Source organism: Nothobranchius furzeri, chromosome 13 (genome assembly GCF_043380555.1).
Source record: "Nothobranchius furzeri strain GRZ-AD chromosome 13, NfurGRZ-RIMD1, whole genome shotgun sequence".
NCBI classification, from domain to species: domain Eukaryota; kingdom Metazoa; phylum Chordata; class Actinopteri; order Cyprinodontiformes; family Nothobranchiidae; genus Nothobranchius; species Nothobranchius furzeri.
Window position 1 is genome coordinate 62266875 of NC_091753.1, and position 17500 is coordinate 62284374.

Consider the following 17500-nt stretch of genomic DNA (forward strand, 5'->3'; position numbering starts at 1 on the left):
TGGAGCATCGACCGGTAGCTCTTATTTCACACAAAGGCTCTGAGAGAGCACGTTTCTCCCACAACCTATTTATTCCCTAATACCCTAATACTGTAACTAATATTGTAACTAACATTATAACTAATATTGTAACTAACACTGTAAATAGTATTGCAACTAATACTGTAACTAATGTTGTAACTAATACTGTAACTAACATTGCAACTAACACTGTAACTAATATTGCAACTAATAGTATAACTAATTTTGCAACCAATACTGTAACTAATATTGTAACTAACACTGTAACTAATATTGTAACTAATACTGTAACTAATATTGTAACTAACACTGTAACTAATATTGTAAAGAATATTGTAACTAACACTTTATCTAGTATTGTAACTAACACTGTAAATAGTATTGTAACTAATACTGTAAATAGTATTACAACTAATACTGAAACTAATATTGTAACTAACACTGAAATATTGCAACTAATACTGTAACTAATATTGCAACCAATACTGTAACTGATATTGTAACTAACACTGTAACTAATATTGTAATTAATATTATAACTAATTTTGTAACTAACACTGTAACTAATAGTGTAACTAATACTGTAACTAGTATTGTAACTAACACTTTAACTAACATTGTAACTAACACTGTAACTACATTTGTAACTAATACACCATCCATCCATCCATCCATCCATCTATGTTCAGCCGCTTATCCGGAGTCGGGTCGCGGGGGCAGTAGCCTAAGGCGAGAGGCACAGACTTCCCTCTCCCCAGCCACTTGGGCCAGCTCCTCCGGGGGAATCCCAAGGTGTTCCCTGGCCAGGTGAGAGACATAGTCCCTCCACCGTGTCCTGGGTCTACCTTTAGGCCTCCTTCCGGTTGGATGTGCCCAGAAAACCTCACCAGTGAGGCATCCAGGAGGCATCCTGACCAGATGCCCGAGCCACCTCAACTGGCTCCTCTCAATGTGGAGGAGCAGCGGGTCTACTTCAAGCCCCTCCAGGATTACCGAGCTTCTCACCCTATCTCTAAGGGAGAGCCCAGCCACTCTTCGGAGAAAACTCATTTCGGCCACTTGTACCCGCAATCTCGTTCTTTCTGTCACTACCCAAAGCTCATGACCATAGGTGAGGGTAGGAACGTAGATCGATTGGTAAATCGAGAGTTTCGCCTTCTGACTCAGCTCTCTCTTCACCACGACAGACCGGTACAATGTCCGCATCACTGCAGATGCAGCACCAATCCACCTATCGATCTCATGTTCCAGTTTTCCCTCACTCGTGAACAAGACCCCGAGATACTTAAACTCCTCCACTTGGGGCAGGACCTCATCCCTGACCCGGAGAAGGCATTCTACCCTTTTCCAACTTAGAACTATGGTCTCAGATTAAGAGGAGCTGATTCTCATCCCAGCTGCTTCACACTCGGCTGTGAACCGCTCCAGCGAAAGCTGAAGATCACGTTCTGATGAAGCCAACAGGACCACATCATCTGCAAAAAGCAGAGACGTGATCCTCAGGCCACCAAAACGGATGCCCTCCACACCTTGGCTGCGCCTAGAAATCCTGTCCATTAAGGTTTTGAACAGAATCTCTGACAAAGGGCAGCCTTGGCGGAGTCCAACTCTCATTGGGAACGAGTCCGACTTACTGCCAGCAATGCGGACCAAGCTATGACATCGGCCATACAGGGACCTAACAGCCCGTATCAGAGGGCCTGGTACCTCATACTCCTGGATTACCCTCCACAGGGCCCCCCGAGGGACGCAGTCAAACGCCTTCTCCAAATCCACAAAACACGAGTAGACTGGTTGGGAAAATTCCCACGCACCCTCCAGGATCCCCCTAAGGGTATAGAGCTGGTCCAGTGTTCCACGGCCAGGACGAAAACCACATTGCTCCTCCTGAATCTGAGGTTCAACAATACGACGTACCCTCCTCTCCAGAACCCCTGAATAGACCTTACCAGGTTGGCTCAGGAGTGTGATCTCCCTGTAGTTGGAACACACCCTGTGGTCCGCCTTTTTAAATAAGGGGACCACCACCCCGATCTGCCAGTCCAGTGGGACTGCCCCTGATGTCCACATGATATTGCAGAGTCGCATCAGCCAACACAGCCCCACAACATCTAGAGCCTTAAGGAACTCCGGGCGGATCTCATCCCCCGCCCGGAGCCTTGCCACAGAGGAGCTTTTTAACCACCTCAGTGACCTCAGCACCAGAGATTTGAGAGGCCAACCCAAAGTCCCCAGACTCTGCTTCCTCACTGGAAGACATGTCGGTGGGATTGAGGAGGTCTTCGAAGTATTCTGCCCACCGATCCACAGTGTCCTGAGTAGAGATCAGCAGCAAACCGTCTCCACTATAGATAGTGTTGGTAGCACACTGCTGTCCCCCCGAGGTGCCGGATGGATGATCAGAATCTCCTTGAAGCCGTACGAAAGTCTTGCTACATGGTCTCACCGAACTCCTCCCATGCCCAGGTTTTTGCCTCAGCGTCCACCCGAGCCGCATTCCGCTTGGACTGCCGGTACCCGTCAGCTGCCTCTGGAGTCCCACAGGCCAAAAAGACCTGATATGACTCTTTCTTCAGCTTGACAACATCCCTAACTGCCGGTGCCCACCAGCGGGTTCAGGGGTTGCCTCCATGACAGGCACCGAAGATCCTGCGACCACAGCTCCGGTCGGCCGCCTCAACAATGGAGGCATGGAACAGGGTCCATTCAGACTCAGTGTCCCCCGCCTCCCCCGGAGCATTTTGGAAGTTCTGTCGGAGGTGGAAATTTAAGCTCTTTCTGACAGGAGACTCTGCCAGAAGTTCCCAGCAGACCCTCGTGATACGTTTGGGCCTGCCTGGTCTGACTGGCATCCTCCCCCACCATCTGAGCCAACTCACCACCAGGTGGTGGTCAATTGACAGCTCCGCCCCTCTCTTCACCCGAGTGTCCAAGACATGCGGCCACAGGTCAGATGAAACAACAACAAAGTCGATCACCGAGCTGCAGCCTAAGGTATCCTGGTGCCAAGAGCACATATGGACACCATTATGTCTGAACATTGTGTTCATTATGGACAATCCATGACTGGCACAGAAGTCCAATAACAAAACACCACTCGAATTCAGATCAGGGGTCCGTTTCTCCCAACTACACCTCTCCAGGTCTCACTGTCGTTGCCCACGTGAGCGTTAAAGTCCCCCAGCAGAACGAGGGAGTCACCGGAAGGAGCGCTTTCCAGCACCCCCTCCAAGATCTCCAAAAAGGGTGGGTAGTCTGAACTGTAGTTTGGTGCATAAGCACAGACCACAGTCAGGACCCGTTCCCCCACATGTAAGCGGAGGGAGGCTACTCTCTCATTCACTGGGGTAAACCCCAACGTACAGGCACCAAGATGGGGGGCAACTAGTATGCCCACCCCTGCTCGGCACCTCTCAGTGGGAGCAACTCCAGAGTGGTAGAAAGTCCAACCACTCTCATGGAAACTGGTTCCAGAGCCAGAGCCATGCGTTGAGGTGAGTCCGACTATATCTAGTCTGAACCTCTCAACCTCACACACAACTCACACTCCTTCCCCACCAGAGAGGTGACATTCCATGTGCCAAGAGCCAGCTTCTGTACCCGAGGATCAGACTGCCAAGGTCCACGCCCTCGACTACCACCCATCACACACTGCACCTGACCCACGAGTGGTGAGCCCATGGGAAAGGGGGCCTACGTTTCCTCTTCGGGCTGCGCCCAGCCAGGCTCCATGGGTGAAAGCCCGGCCACCAGGCGCTCGCCAACGTGCCCCACCTCCAGGTCTGGCTCCAGAGGGTGACCCACATCCGGGCGAGGGAACACTGTTTCCATTTATATAATTCATCATAAGGGGTCTTCAGGCTGCTCTTTGTCTGATCCCTCACCTAGGACCTGTTTGCCATGGCTGACCCTACCAGAGGCAGAAAGCCTCAGACAACTTAGTTCCTAGGATCATTGAGACACTCAAACCCCTCCACCACGGTAAGGTGGCAGCCCAGGGAGAGTAACTAATACTGTAACAAATATTGTAAATAACTGTAACTAATATTAAAACTAAAATTGTAACTAATACTGTAACTAATATTGTAACTAACACTGTAAATAATATTGTACCTAACAGGGGCGGATTTAGGACTGAAGAAGATCCGGGGCTTAACACACACACACACACGCGTGCACACACACATGCGCGCGCACACACACGTGACACGCACTAGTCAACATCATAAATATTTGTCTTGCACCACATAATTTTTAATCTGAAGCTACATATTAAGCATTTTCAGGGCAGAATATTGTTCCTGTTAGTGTTTAGTGTGAGATGATAGTAAATATTCCCTTTCTTTCTCCAACAACTTTACCTGATAAGCTAACTTTAGGCAAACCAGCAGCACAACAAATATTTTCAAATAAGACTCACAAACCTGAGTCAGCACCAGTCTCATCAAAGCTGGGGTTCTGTCGCGGTACTTTTTGTCTAAAAAACGTCCTTATGTCCATCTTCACTCATGCGTTTCAGGCAGAGAGTGTAGAAGAAGCCGGCTGCTGAAGGGCTTCTTCTTCAGTGGTGGAGGCTCAGGCAGGCTGTATACAAACTACTGCCAGCTGCGCCCTCTCTGTTGGACTTTGGTACTGCATGTTACTTCCGCGATTTAGATCCGGGGCTTTTCATGAAAGATCCGGGGCTTCAGCCCAAGTAGCCGGGCCTAATGCCGCCCCTGGTAACTAATATTGCAACTAATACTGTAACTAATATTATAACTAACACTGTAACTAACACTGTAACTAATATTGTTACTAACACTGTAACTAACACTGTAACTAATATTGTAAATAACACTGTAACTAATATTGTAACTAACACTGTCACTAATATTGTAACTAATACTGTAAATAATATTGTAACAAACACTGTAACTAATATTGTAACTAATACTGTCACTAACACCGTAACTAATATTGCAACTAACACTGTAACTAATATTGTAACTAATACTGTAACTAATATTGTAACTAACATTGTAACCAACACTGTAACTAATATTGTAACTAATACTGTAACTAATATTGTAACTAACACTGTAACTAATATTGTAACTAACACTGTAACTAGTATTGTAACTAATACTGTAACTAATATTGTTAGTAACACTGTCACCAATATTGTAACTAATACTGTAACTAATATTGTAAAAAACACTGTAACTAATTTTGTAACTAATACTGTCACTAACACCGTAACTAATATTGCAACTAATACTGTAACTAATATTGTTACTAACACTGTCACTAATATTGTAACTAATACTGTAAATAATATTGTAACAAACACTGTAACTAATATTGTAACTAATACTGTCACTAACACCGTAACTAATATTGCAACTAATACTGTAACTAATATTGTAACTAATACTGTAACTAATATTGTAACTAACACTGTAACTAGTATTGTAACTAATACTGTTACTAATACTGTGACTAATATTATAACTAATATTGAAACTAATACAGTAACTAGTATTAAAACTAACACTGTAACTAATATTGTAACTAACATTGTAACTAACACTGTAACTAATACTGTAACTAAGACTGTGTAACAGAATGAATTGACTGTTTTCCACCTAAAAGTAATTTCCCCCCTCTTCTCAATAAGAACTAATCTGCATGAGATATTGCTCAAGGTCTCATGCTCGGCTTCTAAACTGTTTCTCCTTTCCAGCTCAAGAGAAGAATGAAGACAAAGGACTCTTTCTTTTAATAAATCAAAGAACTCTATTTTTAATAAAGCTAATCAAACAAAGTGTTAGTCAATAATAAAATGTGAACCAATCTTTGAAATGAAAATATTAATTACTTGATATTATAATCTTATAGAATATAATCAGTAATATAACTTTAAATGTTTCCACTAGAGACTGATTACACGTAATGCTTAAAAAGTCACATGACACATTGCTTTTACTGATCCAATCAGAATCTTCCAGATCTGACGGAGGCGTGGTCTTGGTGGTGCTTGGTAAAGCTGTCCCTTTTTGATTTGACCGTAAATCAAAACATCCAAATTATAAAACTATGCCCACGTCATCTTTAATGCCAGTTCAAAGCGTTCTAGAGAAGTTGTCGGAGTGGCCAATCCGTAACTTTCCCCTTCAGCCGAAAGAACCAACGACAAGCTGGATAAAATCTGTTGCTGTTCCACCTGCTGCAACGGTTCCTTTCAGAATAAAAGCTGAATCATCACGGCCCCTTTTTGGGTCTTGCTAGATGCCAACAAAACTGTTGTGACCCGGAAGTATCTCAAGTCTGGACTGGTCGGCGGGTGCGGCTGTTCTACAGGCTTTGGCTCCATAAAGGTCCAAGCTGGACCTCTACACCTCCTGATCTAACGGGGACTTCCGCCAAGGGTACGTAGACCGGCAGAATGGCGCCTCAATGTTTGTTATAAATCTTCAAACCAAGTCTGGCGCGAAACATCACCTTCACTCCCATCAGAACTAATCGTTTCTCCGGATCTGCTGGTTCTGAACATTTCACACATACACCATTCTCAGTCTTACTTCACCTTAGTGACACCATACACCTAGTGTTAAAGTTAGTCTAGTTTTAATTTGTTTAGTAATAAATCTTTAAACTTTTAAAACTTGACTCTCTTTTCTTGAAGTTAATACAAAGTGTTGCTCAATCCCTGCAATAAAAAGATCCAATCTTCTGATTAAATTTACTTAAAGATCCATTAAGGTGATATTTCATACTTAGTGATATTTCACATTTTATGGTTTCTAATTAAATGTAGGAATTTCTTCGCTACAACTGTAACTAATATTGTAACTAATATTGTAACTAATACTGTAACTAATATTGCAACTAACACTGTAACTAATATTGCAACTAACACTGTAAGTAACACTGTAACTAATATTGTAACTAACACTGTAAGTAATATTGTAACTAATGCTGTAACTAATATTGTGACTAACACTGTAACTAATATTGTAAATAATACTGTACCTAGTATTGTAACTAACACTGTAACACTTCCTTTAGAACCCCCTCAGATCAACAGACGTAGAACCAGAAGCCAGGATCCTAAATTTGACTTTCCTGTTGATCGTGTGTCTGTTCATCATCATCATCATCATCATCATCATCATCATCATCATCATCATCATCAGCAACAGTCAAAGGCAAGCACCTCGCTTCTTTCATTCAATCTGTGTGTGTGTGTGTGTGTGTGTGTGCGTGTGTGTGTGTGTGTGTGTGTGTGTGTGTGTGTGTGTGTGTGCGCGTGTGTGTGTGTGTGTGTGTGTGTGTGTGTGTGTGTGTGTGTGTGTGTGTGTGTGTGTGTGTGTGTGTGTGTGTGTGTGTGTGTGTGTGTGTGTGTGTGTGTGTGTGTGTGTGTGTGTGCGTGTGTATGAGGGGTCTGACCGTGATGCCTTCAGCCTCATACTCCTCCTGCTCTGACTTGAGTGTGAGCTCGATGAAGAGCTGTTGCAGCTTCTCGTTGCAGTAGTTGATGCAGAACTGCTCAAAGCTGAAACACAGAAGCACACATCAGCTGGTCTGATGCCAGAGAAGGGACCCTGTGTCCACGTAGTCTACAGGACTGAAGGGACAGAGGTGTCCCAAACTCATTTCTGTGTTGCAATGGGAATAACTGTGCGAGTAGAGAATCAAACAAAGTTTCTATTTGTTCTCCTCTACACCTTTCTGTGACACAAACTGTACCTGTTGTGCTGGAAGACCTCAAAACCATAAATGTCCAGCAGGCCGATGACTGAGCAGTTCTTGTAGGATTCATCCTGCTAAAGGAACAAAGCAAATCTCATCGTTGGCTGTGAGGTAAACACAAAAACACTCTTACTTTAATAAGAGGCTGTAAATTTCTGTTCCTCTGAGACGTTCTTACATTACCAACAGAGCAACAGCAGCAATATAGCATAATGGCCACAGGGTGGCGCTTTGAAGTAAGACTAGCAGCTGTGGGCTTGCTCCACAGTGATGTCTGGTGACCATTGACCTCAGTCAGACTGTGTGTGTGCATGTGTGTGTGTGTGTGTGTGTGTGTGCGTGCGTGTGTGTGTACCATGTAGGCCAGAGACGTGTTGATCTTGTTGACCAGCCAGGTGAAGGTGCGTCCATAAACTGCCTTGGACAAAGCATCTCGAGCTGAAGAGGCCTGCTCCACGTTTAGTGGGCTCACAAGCTGAACACATACACACACACACACACACACACACACACACACGCACACACACACACACACACACACACACACACACACACATACAGTGAGACATAATCACCATAAGCAGAGCAGACAGAACACACACATGGAAGCTTTCTATGCAAATACATCTCATACAACAGCTGTGTGTAACCAAAACATACCTCTTCCCCCTTGGCTATGATCTTTCTGTGTGTGAGAGCCTCTGTCAGAGCCGATCCATTCACTCCCAACAACTGGAAAAGCACAACAAGAACAAGAGCATGAAAGACGGAAGATCAAAGCGCCTGCAGCAACCAGCTGAACTCTTCTCTGTGCAACAAGAGATCAGCTGACACAAACACAGCGAGTCTGTTAGAGCTCAGCTGATAGGCTGGGATGCTGCAGCACCATTGGATGAACAGTGGAACCACTACAGCAGGGCCAGTCAACTCCGGGCCCGGAGGGCCGGTGTCCAGCACGTTTTAGTGGTTTCTCTACTCAACACACTTGATTCAGTGGTTGAGTCACCTGTGCAGCAGCTCATCAGGCTCTGCAGAACCCTGTTAATCATCTGTTGATTGAAATCAATCAATCAAACAATAAAACCCATAAAAGCAGCAAGTAAAAATCAGAGACGATGAAAGTCTAAAAACCATATTACATAAAAACCAAAGCACAAAAACGAGCCTTCAAGTGACCCTTGAAGACCTGCAGTGATGGTGATCAGGTGTGTTGAAGCAGGGCTAAAACCAAAATGGTGGAGCTGGAACTGAATAGCCCTGCACCACAGGGCTGCTTCAGCAATAATAATAGTTACTACCCATGTGTTAGAGAGACCATTAATCCTGTTAACTAATTATTACTTCATGCCTGAAAGCATACTCACAATCAGACACACCCACACATTCTTGTTACCTTGTAACTTCCCACACACACACACACACACACACACACACACACACACACACACACACACACACACACACACACACACACACACACACACACACACACACACACACACACACACACACACACACACACACACACACACACACACACACACACACACACTGTCTTTACCTTTTGTTCTTGTATGAATGAACTCTCAGAGCAGAATCTCTTGGCAGTTGCCGTGAGCTTCTGCCCCTGATTGCATTCTGGTGACTTGTCTGCTTACTTTGTCTCCCTTTCTCTCCGGCTGCAGGGATCGGGTTATTGATCACATCCCTTACACTACCATGATGCAACAGTCGACACAAGAGCTTCATCAGTGAGTAAAAAACTCTGATGGGTGGGGCACACCTTCACCATGCTGATGTTCAAGTTAATGGTAAATGGCCTGTATTTGATATAGCGCCTTCTAGAGTCCTGGAACCCCCCAAGGCGCTTTACAACACAACCAGTCATTCACCCATTCACACACACATTCACACACTGATGGTGATGAGCTACGATGTAGCCACAGCTGCCCTGGGGCGCACTGACAGAGGCGAGGCTGCCGAGCACTGGCGCCACCGGTCCCTCCGACCACCACCAGCAGGCAACGTGGGTTAAGTGTCTTGCCCAAGGGCACAACGACAGCGACAGACTGAGCGGGACTCGAACCTGCAGCCTTCCGATTACGGGGCGAGCTCTTAACTCCTGTGCCACCGTCGCCCCACATAACTATAGTTTGTATTTTAAAATGTCAAACTTTTATCGGACTAACATCGATTCAGCTGTCATCAAGCAACCAAATGTTAACGCCATTTTCAGAGATAGAAATGTTTTCAGCTCATAATGAGTCAAAGGGACAGCTCACCTGGTACGACACCTGGCCTACACGTGGAGGACCCGGTTTGAGTCTAGGCTGGGTTATCAGTTGTTGTTTGGAGTTTGTTTTTCATGATTTTTTAACAAGACGTCCAAATGAGACGCAGCGACAGACACTGAGCTCATGGCCAGAAAGGACGTCGGTTAAACTTTCATTTTGAAACTATTTTTCAACCAAGACGGGACGCGTCATTTGGAATGGTAACATGTCCAAGGAAGGTCCCGTCTTTCTCGCCACGCTAAGTTCACAGTTTCTTTATAAAACTCCCCAAAACGGCTATCAGCTGGTGTCGGTGGCAGGAGACCAGTCCGCACTTAGCAAGAGAAGATGCCGGTTTTGCTGCTAAAGCAAAAATTCAGTCGTAGTAGAGCCCTTCTAGCCAATCAGAGGCGAGAAAGACGGGATTCCCAATAACGCGTCTGGCACAGCCGAAATATCGCGTGTGCTCTAGCAAGAAAACATGTCCTTTACAAAAAAGGGTCAGAAATGCATCTTTTCACTTATTTTTCAAAAATAAATTATTTTTATGGCCTAAAAGATTATAATATGATGTAGATATCCAGGGTAGTAACGCGTACCCCTTGTAATGCACTCACGGACCACTAGGGGTACGTGCTGGCCGGGGGAGGCAAGTTTCAGACCAGAGACTAGCAGGGGCCTGATGACGAGACTAGTTTCCATTGATGCTTTAATGGATTTTCAAAGTAAAACTCAAAATTTGTGACTGAAACAGGAAAATGCATGAATGCAGCCCAAAACAACTTTAGGGTTTTATTTTTTTAGTGATGAAATAACAACATCACATGGTAAAACGCTCCAACTCCTTTAAGTATGTAAACAGAGAGGAATGAGTGGTGAGACAGCTTGTATACGCAGACTCCTACCTTTTCTCCTCAACGTCCACCTCCACCCTCCCAGCTGTGCAGCAGGAACTCTAGGGGTGGGTGATGGAAGTGTTTGTACCTCATGTTACATAGCAGCTTTTGTAAATACCAAAGGTTACACCAGGTGAGTGCAGGGGTTCTGCTGTTCTCCATGGTTCGTTTTGTTTTAACCCCTTCCTTCGTTCGTTCCTTCGTTTTGATGAGTTTAACTTTTAAAGTTGAAACTCTCGAGTGATCCTGTGGGATCGTGTGTTCGTGTGTTTTAAAGGTTAACTTCGTTTGTGGAATATGACTGACTTCAGTTTTAAACACCTTTGTTTTAACCAGGTGTTTTAATAGTTGATCATTCGTCTTTTAATGGTAACCTTTACGAGAGTTTGTGTGTGTCGCATTACCTTTATAATGCTCGTCGTCTGCTTTGCTCATTTTTAGAACCATTTTAATATCCACTGTCCAGTTCTTATGTTATCCCCCTCCTTCACATTTTACCATCTCATGTCGGGGGCGTAACACACCTGTAACTGGTGTAAACGGCTGAAGCTTCGTGTCTTTTCAGAATGATTCCAACCAGATGAAAGGTTTTTCTCATTAGTTAGAGCTGCTGGGTTTGGTCTTACCCTGGCCAGATACTTGATCTGTGTGTCTGACGTGATGCAGGCGTTGCCTTCTTCCTCTCTGTACTGCACATTACCCAGGTGAAGCACACTGGCAATTATGTTCAGCAGCTCCTGCACAGACACGACGCACGGCAGGAGGCAGGACAGCAGAACGGTGTGAGATCATGGATGGGAGCAGAGACCAGAGGTTAGGGGGAGAGAGAGCAGTGAGACTAGGACTATTACTGCACACACACACACACACACACACACACACACACACACACACAGGTCACAACAACCTATTTTCCTTGGTTTGCTACGTTTAAATAGAGACTTCATCCTATCAGCACCTTTTGTTTACCTTAAACTGACCTCAGATAAACAACATCACATGGAATTAAATAACACAAGTCAGATTGGTAAATGATCCATTCCTCTGCTTGATAAAAACAGACGACTTGCTTTCATGTAAACACCTAAAAGTGAAGGTGTGTGTTTGTTTTCCCACGACCCGAACCTCCGCTCCTCACCTCCACCTCGTTCTCGCTGAAGCCAATCACAGTCAGGGCTTTCCTCACCACCTTCCAGTCGCTGCGGTCGTTAATGGAGCTCACTTTGGGACAGTTGCCCTGTAAACACACACACACACACACACACACACACACACACACACACACACACACACACATAATTACAGCCAGGCAAACTCCTTTGTGTTTGTAACTCTTTGCTTGTGTTGAAGCTTTTCATCTACGTGATAAATAAGAATTTACAAAGTTGGTCACACACAAACTGTGTGTGTGTGTGTGTGTGTGTGTGTGTGTGTGTGTGTGTGTGTGATGGTCCCTTGAGTCAGGTCTCTCCCACTGTCAGGGACACAAACAACATAAACTCCACAGGGACGCTCTGAGGACACGTAACCGACTCTAAGACCCGAGTCCTGCTGGTTCGAGTCAGACACACCAACTACATCATGCACAAAATACACATGCAGACTAATCAGAGTCCCGTTGAACATAAACAAAAGCTGCGGCACGCTTACCTTGACCAGGTACTGGTATTGCTGAGGGTTCCTCTCTAGGCCCAGGTGTCTCAGCAGATCCTCCTCTCCTCCCTCAATTATCTGGTAGAAGATGTGGAAGTTCCTCTCCCCATGGTTCTGATGAACAACCCGAGACTTCTCTAGCAAGTAGTTGATGATGTGGCCTCCCACAGGAGCTCCCTGTCGATGGGACCAAGGGTAGAGATGGAGGGGGAAAGAGCAAGAGGAGGAGGTAAGACTGGAGTCCTGAGCTGTAACGAAACATGAAGGCTTCTCCAGGGATCACCTGAGAAACCCACAAATCACAAGGTGTTGTTTTTAAGTTTTCAGCGTTTTGCTCACCTTGAAGTCAAACTGAATATCCATGTACTTGCCAAATCTGCTTGAGTTGTCATTACGCAGCGTCTTAGCATTGCCAAAGGCCTGGAGAAGGACGGAGCAGATAGAGGAAAGGAAACGTGGAACATTCTCACACATCTGATGAACCAAAACGTGTCTACACAAAGTTCCATCCCACAGTATTGTGATCAAAAAGGTTGGTTTATTTACATGTTTACAGTCTTAAATGGAGACAATGAGATATGTGTGGGAGTATCTTACCTCCAGAACAGGGTTGGACTGCAGCAGGCGATCTTTGATGGTTTGCACATGCTCACTGGCTGGACAGGTGACTGCGTAGTACTGCAGGATCTTCTTGGACGCCTCCGTCTTCCCTGCACCACTCTCACCTGAGATCAGAATGCACTGGTCCTTCCTCTCGGTCCTCATGGAACGGTACGCGTTGTCTGCCACCGCGTAGCTGCAGAAGTGGAGGGAGACCAATCATCTAAACATCTCCTGCTAGAGATCTAACAGTTCATGTGGAGGCAGAGGACCTCGGAGTCCGTGCTTAAGATCCTGTGACGGTCCCTCTTGACAAAATATTATAAATGTTGTATCACTGAATAATAATAATAAAACGCAGTCCTCATGACGAGGGCCAGCTTTATTACATCATGTGAGCCTACCACCTGCAGGATGAAGAGTCGAGGCTGGACATCCAGTGGAAGGGTTAGGGTTAGCAGACCTGCCCCAGCCTGTGTTTGGTCTGGGTGAAGAACTGCTGACCCAGCTCACCCTGTGGTGTTTGGGAACCTTGGCTGTAGAATGGGGTGAGAAGTGGACCAATGGTTCAGGTCCCAGTGACAGGAACAGAGATGCTGCTCAGGTCTGTCGTGGTAAAGGAGAAGAATTCCCAAATGGAAAATGTCTTGAGTTACTGGACCGCACTAATGATAGGGTGCGGAGCGCCATCTTTGTTTGGGTCTCTTTCTGACTCCTGGTCTCCTCTCTCTGGAGCTTTTCTGGGTATTTTCCACTGTTTGTGTGTCAGGAGCTGAAGACCGGGACTTCTTAGCTCCTGGACTCCCCGGCTTTGGATTAGTAGGGATAACAGATCGATGTTTGAAGGCCAGATTTATTTGGACTTCAACACATCTGCAGTGGTCTCTCATATAAATGAATGCATTATGAGTCGATCTCTGTGGGAAAAAAAAGCTCTGGCGCGTCTGTTTCGGGAACTAGCAGTGATCCAGATGAGAGTGGGTAGGTGATGTTCAGACATCTTGCCTGTGATTGGCTAACAGCCGTTTGTTTTGCAGTGTTGGTGTTCTACTATAACTCAAGCCTGAACGAGTTTTGAAATGTTGTGGAAATGCTAATGCTAATGGTTAGCGTCTCCTAGTCGGGACGTTCTCTACTGTTTCCCGGACGCTGAACCAACATCATCTGTCCTCGTCGTGAGCCCAGATGGGTGACTCCATGGATGCTAATTTCAGTGTGATCAGAGCTTTTCATTGTCTATTTTCTATCAGCGGCTAATGCAGGAAAGAGGGGTAGAAGACTATTTTCACGTTCAGCCAGCATGTGAAACTCAGAGTGACTGACCGTATTTTAAAAACAAGTAAAAATCCTGTTAAACCTGCTGATGAAAGATGAGTACAGCTGTTCTTTCCGGCGTGGGTGTGATGGTGCTGCTGATTTAAAATGTAGTAACATGGTTAAATGAAGTTGTTTCCATCGTTATCGTGTTATCGATAGATGATTTGCTTAAATACTGACTAGTAACAGAAATAATTAAACTCCAATTTTATTCTAGGACTGCTATACTTTGGTTTAAGTCTTTTTTTCATAACCATTCTAAATTGTTGATTTTAATGGATCCCAATCTAGAAAATGAGGAATTGGGAGAGGCATTCCTCAAGGATCTTCCTTGGGGCCTTTCTTATTTTCTATTTTTATTAACAACCTACCGTGTTCTGTTCAGGGCATTTATATGCTGATGACACCATTTTAGATTGCTCAAAACCCAACTTAACTGAAATTCAAGAGTGTCTTCAGATTAACTTTAATAATATACAACACTGGTTAGCTCATAATAAGTCGCTTTTCAATAAATCAAAATCCTATTCAATGCTTTTTCAGAGATATCCATCTGCCTTGCACAGTGATCCAAATTTACACTTGGATTTGTCACGGCTGAAAGCTTCTGGTTCTATTAACTCATTCACTTTGCTTTTTTTTGCTGTTTGAAAATCAGAACGAGCCCCCGCACCGTGAGAACAAACATCTCAGCCCTGAAGTCGGTCTTCATCCGCATACGTCACGTGATCAGGAAGCAGAACATCCATGTGTTAGGAGATCGTTTTGGGCCGTTCCTGTAAAAAAAAAGTGAGGCGCGAACCAGAAAAGCGTCTGCCGATCACCATTCAACAACGGATTATGAAAGAACGGATAACGCTGAAAACACGCAGATTCTTCCTGATGTAAGAGGTGAGTCCCCGCTTTGTTTTGGTTGTTTTGGCGTCGACATCATCCTAGCGCGCAACGTTCTGTGACTCTTAAAAAAACAGTAAAAACGGTGAGAAACGCTGGCAGCGAATGAGTTAAATATGTGAGTACTAGTGTCGGATCTGTCCTTTAAAACGCATATTCAGGCGGTCCCAAACAAGACCAACGTTATCCTAAAACCTTTATATAATTCTATCAATTGCTTTGACTCTCAGATAAAAATGACTCAGCTTTTGTTTCTACCCTTAGATTACGCTGAGGTCAGACTTCCACTGCTGACTTACTTCATTCTGTTGATATTATTTATAAAAGTTTATGTCGCTGTGTGTTGCGTTTTCCATTTTGTTCCCAACACTGTCATACGTATGACTGTCTGCGCTGGCCTGCGGCTGAAGGTAGGTGGAAAGTTCACTGGCTGCTGTTTATTTTTAAATGTGTCTACAGTGTTTTCCATCTTATTTAACCACTTTACTAACACAGTTCCGGTCACAATACAGCAGTCGCACAACTCACCAGACTTCTTTTGTGGTTCCTCATTTTAAAAAGGAGACCGGGAAGCCTTTTTCTATTAAAGGTTCCATATCATGCTATTTTCATCCTTTGAGAGCAAAGATAGGCACAGTGTATGAAGAAATATTACCAATAGCATTGTTGCGATGTCATTTATCCATGACTCACTCACTGCCATTGACAACTAAAGTCGTCATTTACATTTTTTACTGTGTGGGCGTCGGAACGAGCCCCGCGCCGAGAGAACAAACATCTCAGCTCTAAAGCCGATCTTCATCTGTGTCGCACGTCACGTGATCAGGAAGCAGAACATCCATGTGTTAGGAGATCGTTTTGGGCCGCTGCTGTAAAAAAAGTGAGGAGCGAACCGGAAAAGCTTCTGCCGATCACAATTCCACAACGGATTATGAAAGAACGGATAACGCTTGAAACGCGCCGATTCTTCCTGATGTAAGAGATGGTACATTGGAGAAGTAGTTGTGGAAGTAGTCTCCTGCTATAGGTACCTGGGTGTGCATATCACTGAGGACCTCACACCAACACCAACACTTCCTGGCTCGTCAGGAAAGCTCATCAGCATCTCTTCTTCCTTAGGAAGCTGTGGCGAGCTGGACTTGGGAGCTCAGCCCTGAGGCACTTTTACCACGGTGCAGTGGAGAGTGTCATGTGCACCTGCATCACTGTGTGGCACGGTAGCTGCACTGTCGCTGACAGGAAAGCTCTGCAGAGAGTGGTTAGGGCTGCCCAGAGGCTTGTGGGGAGTGGCCTCCCCGAAATCACAGACATCTACACAACACAGTGTAGGGTAGGGCACTCCACATCATGAAGGACTCCACACACCCTGCACATGGACTCGTCCAACCCCTCCCCTCAGGCAGGAGGTTGAGGAGCATTCGGAGCAGGGCCACCAGGTTCAGAAACAGCTTCTTCCCTGAAGCTGTCAGACTGTTAAACTCTGGCCATGCTTGGTAGAGCTTTCCCCCCCCCCCCCCCCCCCCACACACACACACACACATCGGTACTTAGAGCACCTTTAGAGTGGACTAATTTCACTTGCACACACACATTTATCATATTTAGTTATCTATGGAATACTGTACAAGCCGAGCTCGGTACTTGTTTTTATCCTTAGTGCTTTTTGCTCTTTTCCTGTGGCTTTATACCGGGTCCTGAGTTCAAATTTCGTATCACAAGCATGTAAATGAGAACTGGTATGACAATACAAGTTTCTTAATCTTAATCTTAATCTATTCCCACCACTCAGGGAAAGTGAGCTTTAGTGACCTACTTCCAGGGGAGGCAGGTCCCAGACTAGCTTCAGGGGGAGGAGCAAAGCCTGATGACACAATCCATCTCCGTTCAGTTTTTTTGGGATTTTCAAAATAAAACTCATTATTTTGAAAAGTTAGCTCTTGCTTCATTGATTTTAAGGTTGATTTGAAAATTGTGTGTGTTTCATTGAAACTTTGTATGGAGGACCCACTTGCAAACAAGATGGTCAATCTCAAGGGCTGATCCTCCTGAGAGGCATAAGTAAGTAAATAAATACATTTTAAGAGGAAATGTTAAAGAAAGCAGATGTTTGTG

The 17500-nt window shown here is 44.8% G+C and overlaps 1 protein-coding gene across 5 annotated transcripts in view; it reads right to left on the bottom strand.

Moving 5' to 3' along the window:
- LOC107397137 (unconventional myosin-Ic) overlaps positions 1-17500 on the bottom strand; it is an 87453-nt gene that overhangs the window by 16235 nt on the left and 53718 nt on the right. For 4 of the 5 annotated variants that reach the window (XM_070543744.1, XM_070543746.1, XM_070543747.1 and 1 more), the window contains 9 exons: positions 13175-13373; positions 12917-12997; positions 12575-12754; positions 12063-12161; positions 11551-11661; positions 8416-8487; positions 8111-8230; positions 7753-7829; positions 7453-7558 (listed from right to left, as the gene is read on the bottom strand). In XM_070543744.1, the coding sequence (XP_070399845.1) occupies positions 7453-7558; positions 7753-7829; positions 8111-8230; positions 8416-8487; positions 11551-11661; positions 12063-12161; positions 12575-12754; positions 12917-12997; positions 13175-13373 (1045 nt within the window). The remainder of the gene's footprint in view (positions 1-7452; positions 7559-7752; positions 7830-8110; positions 8231-8415; positions 8488-11550; positions 11662-12062; positions 12162-12574; positions 12755-12916; positions 12998-13174; positions 13374-17500) is intronic. The other variant, XM_070543745.1, reaches the window with a different exon arrangement.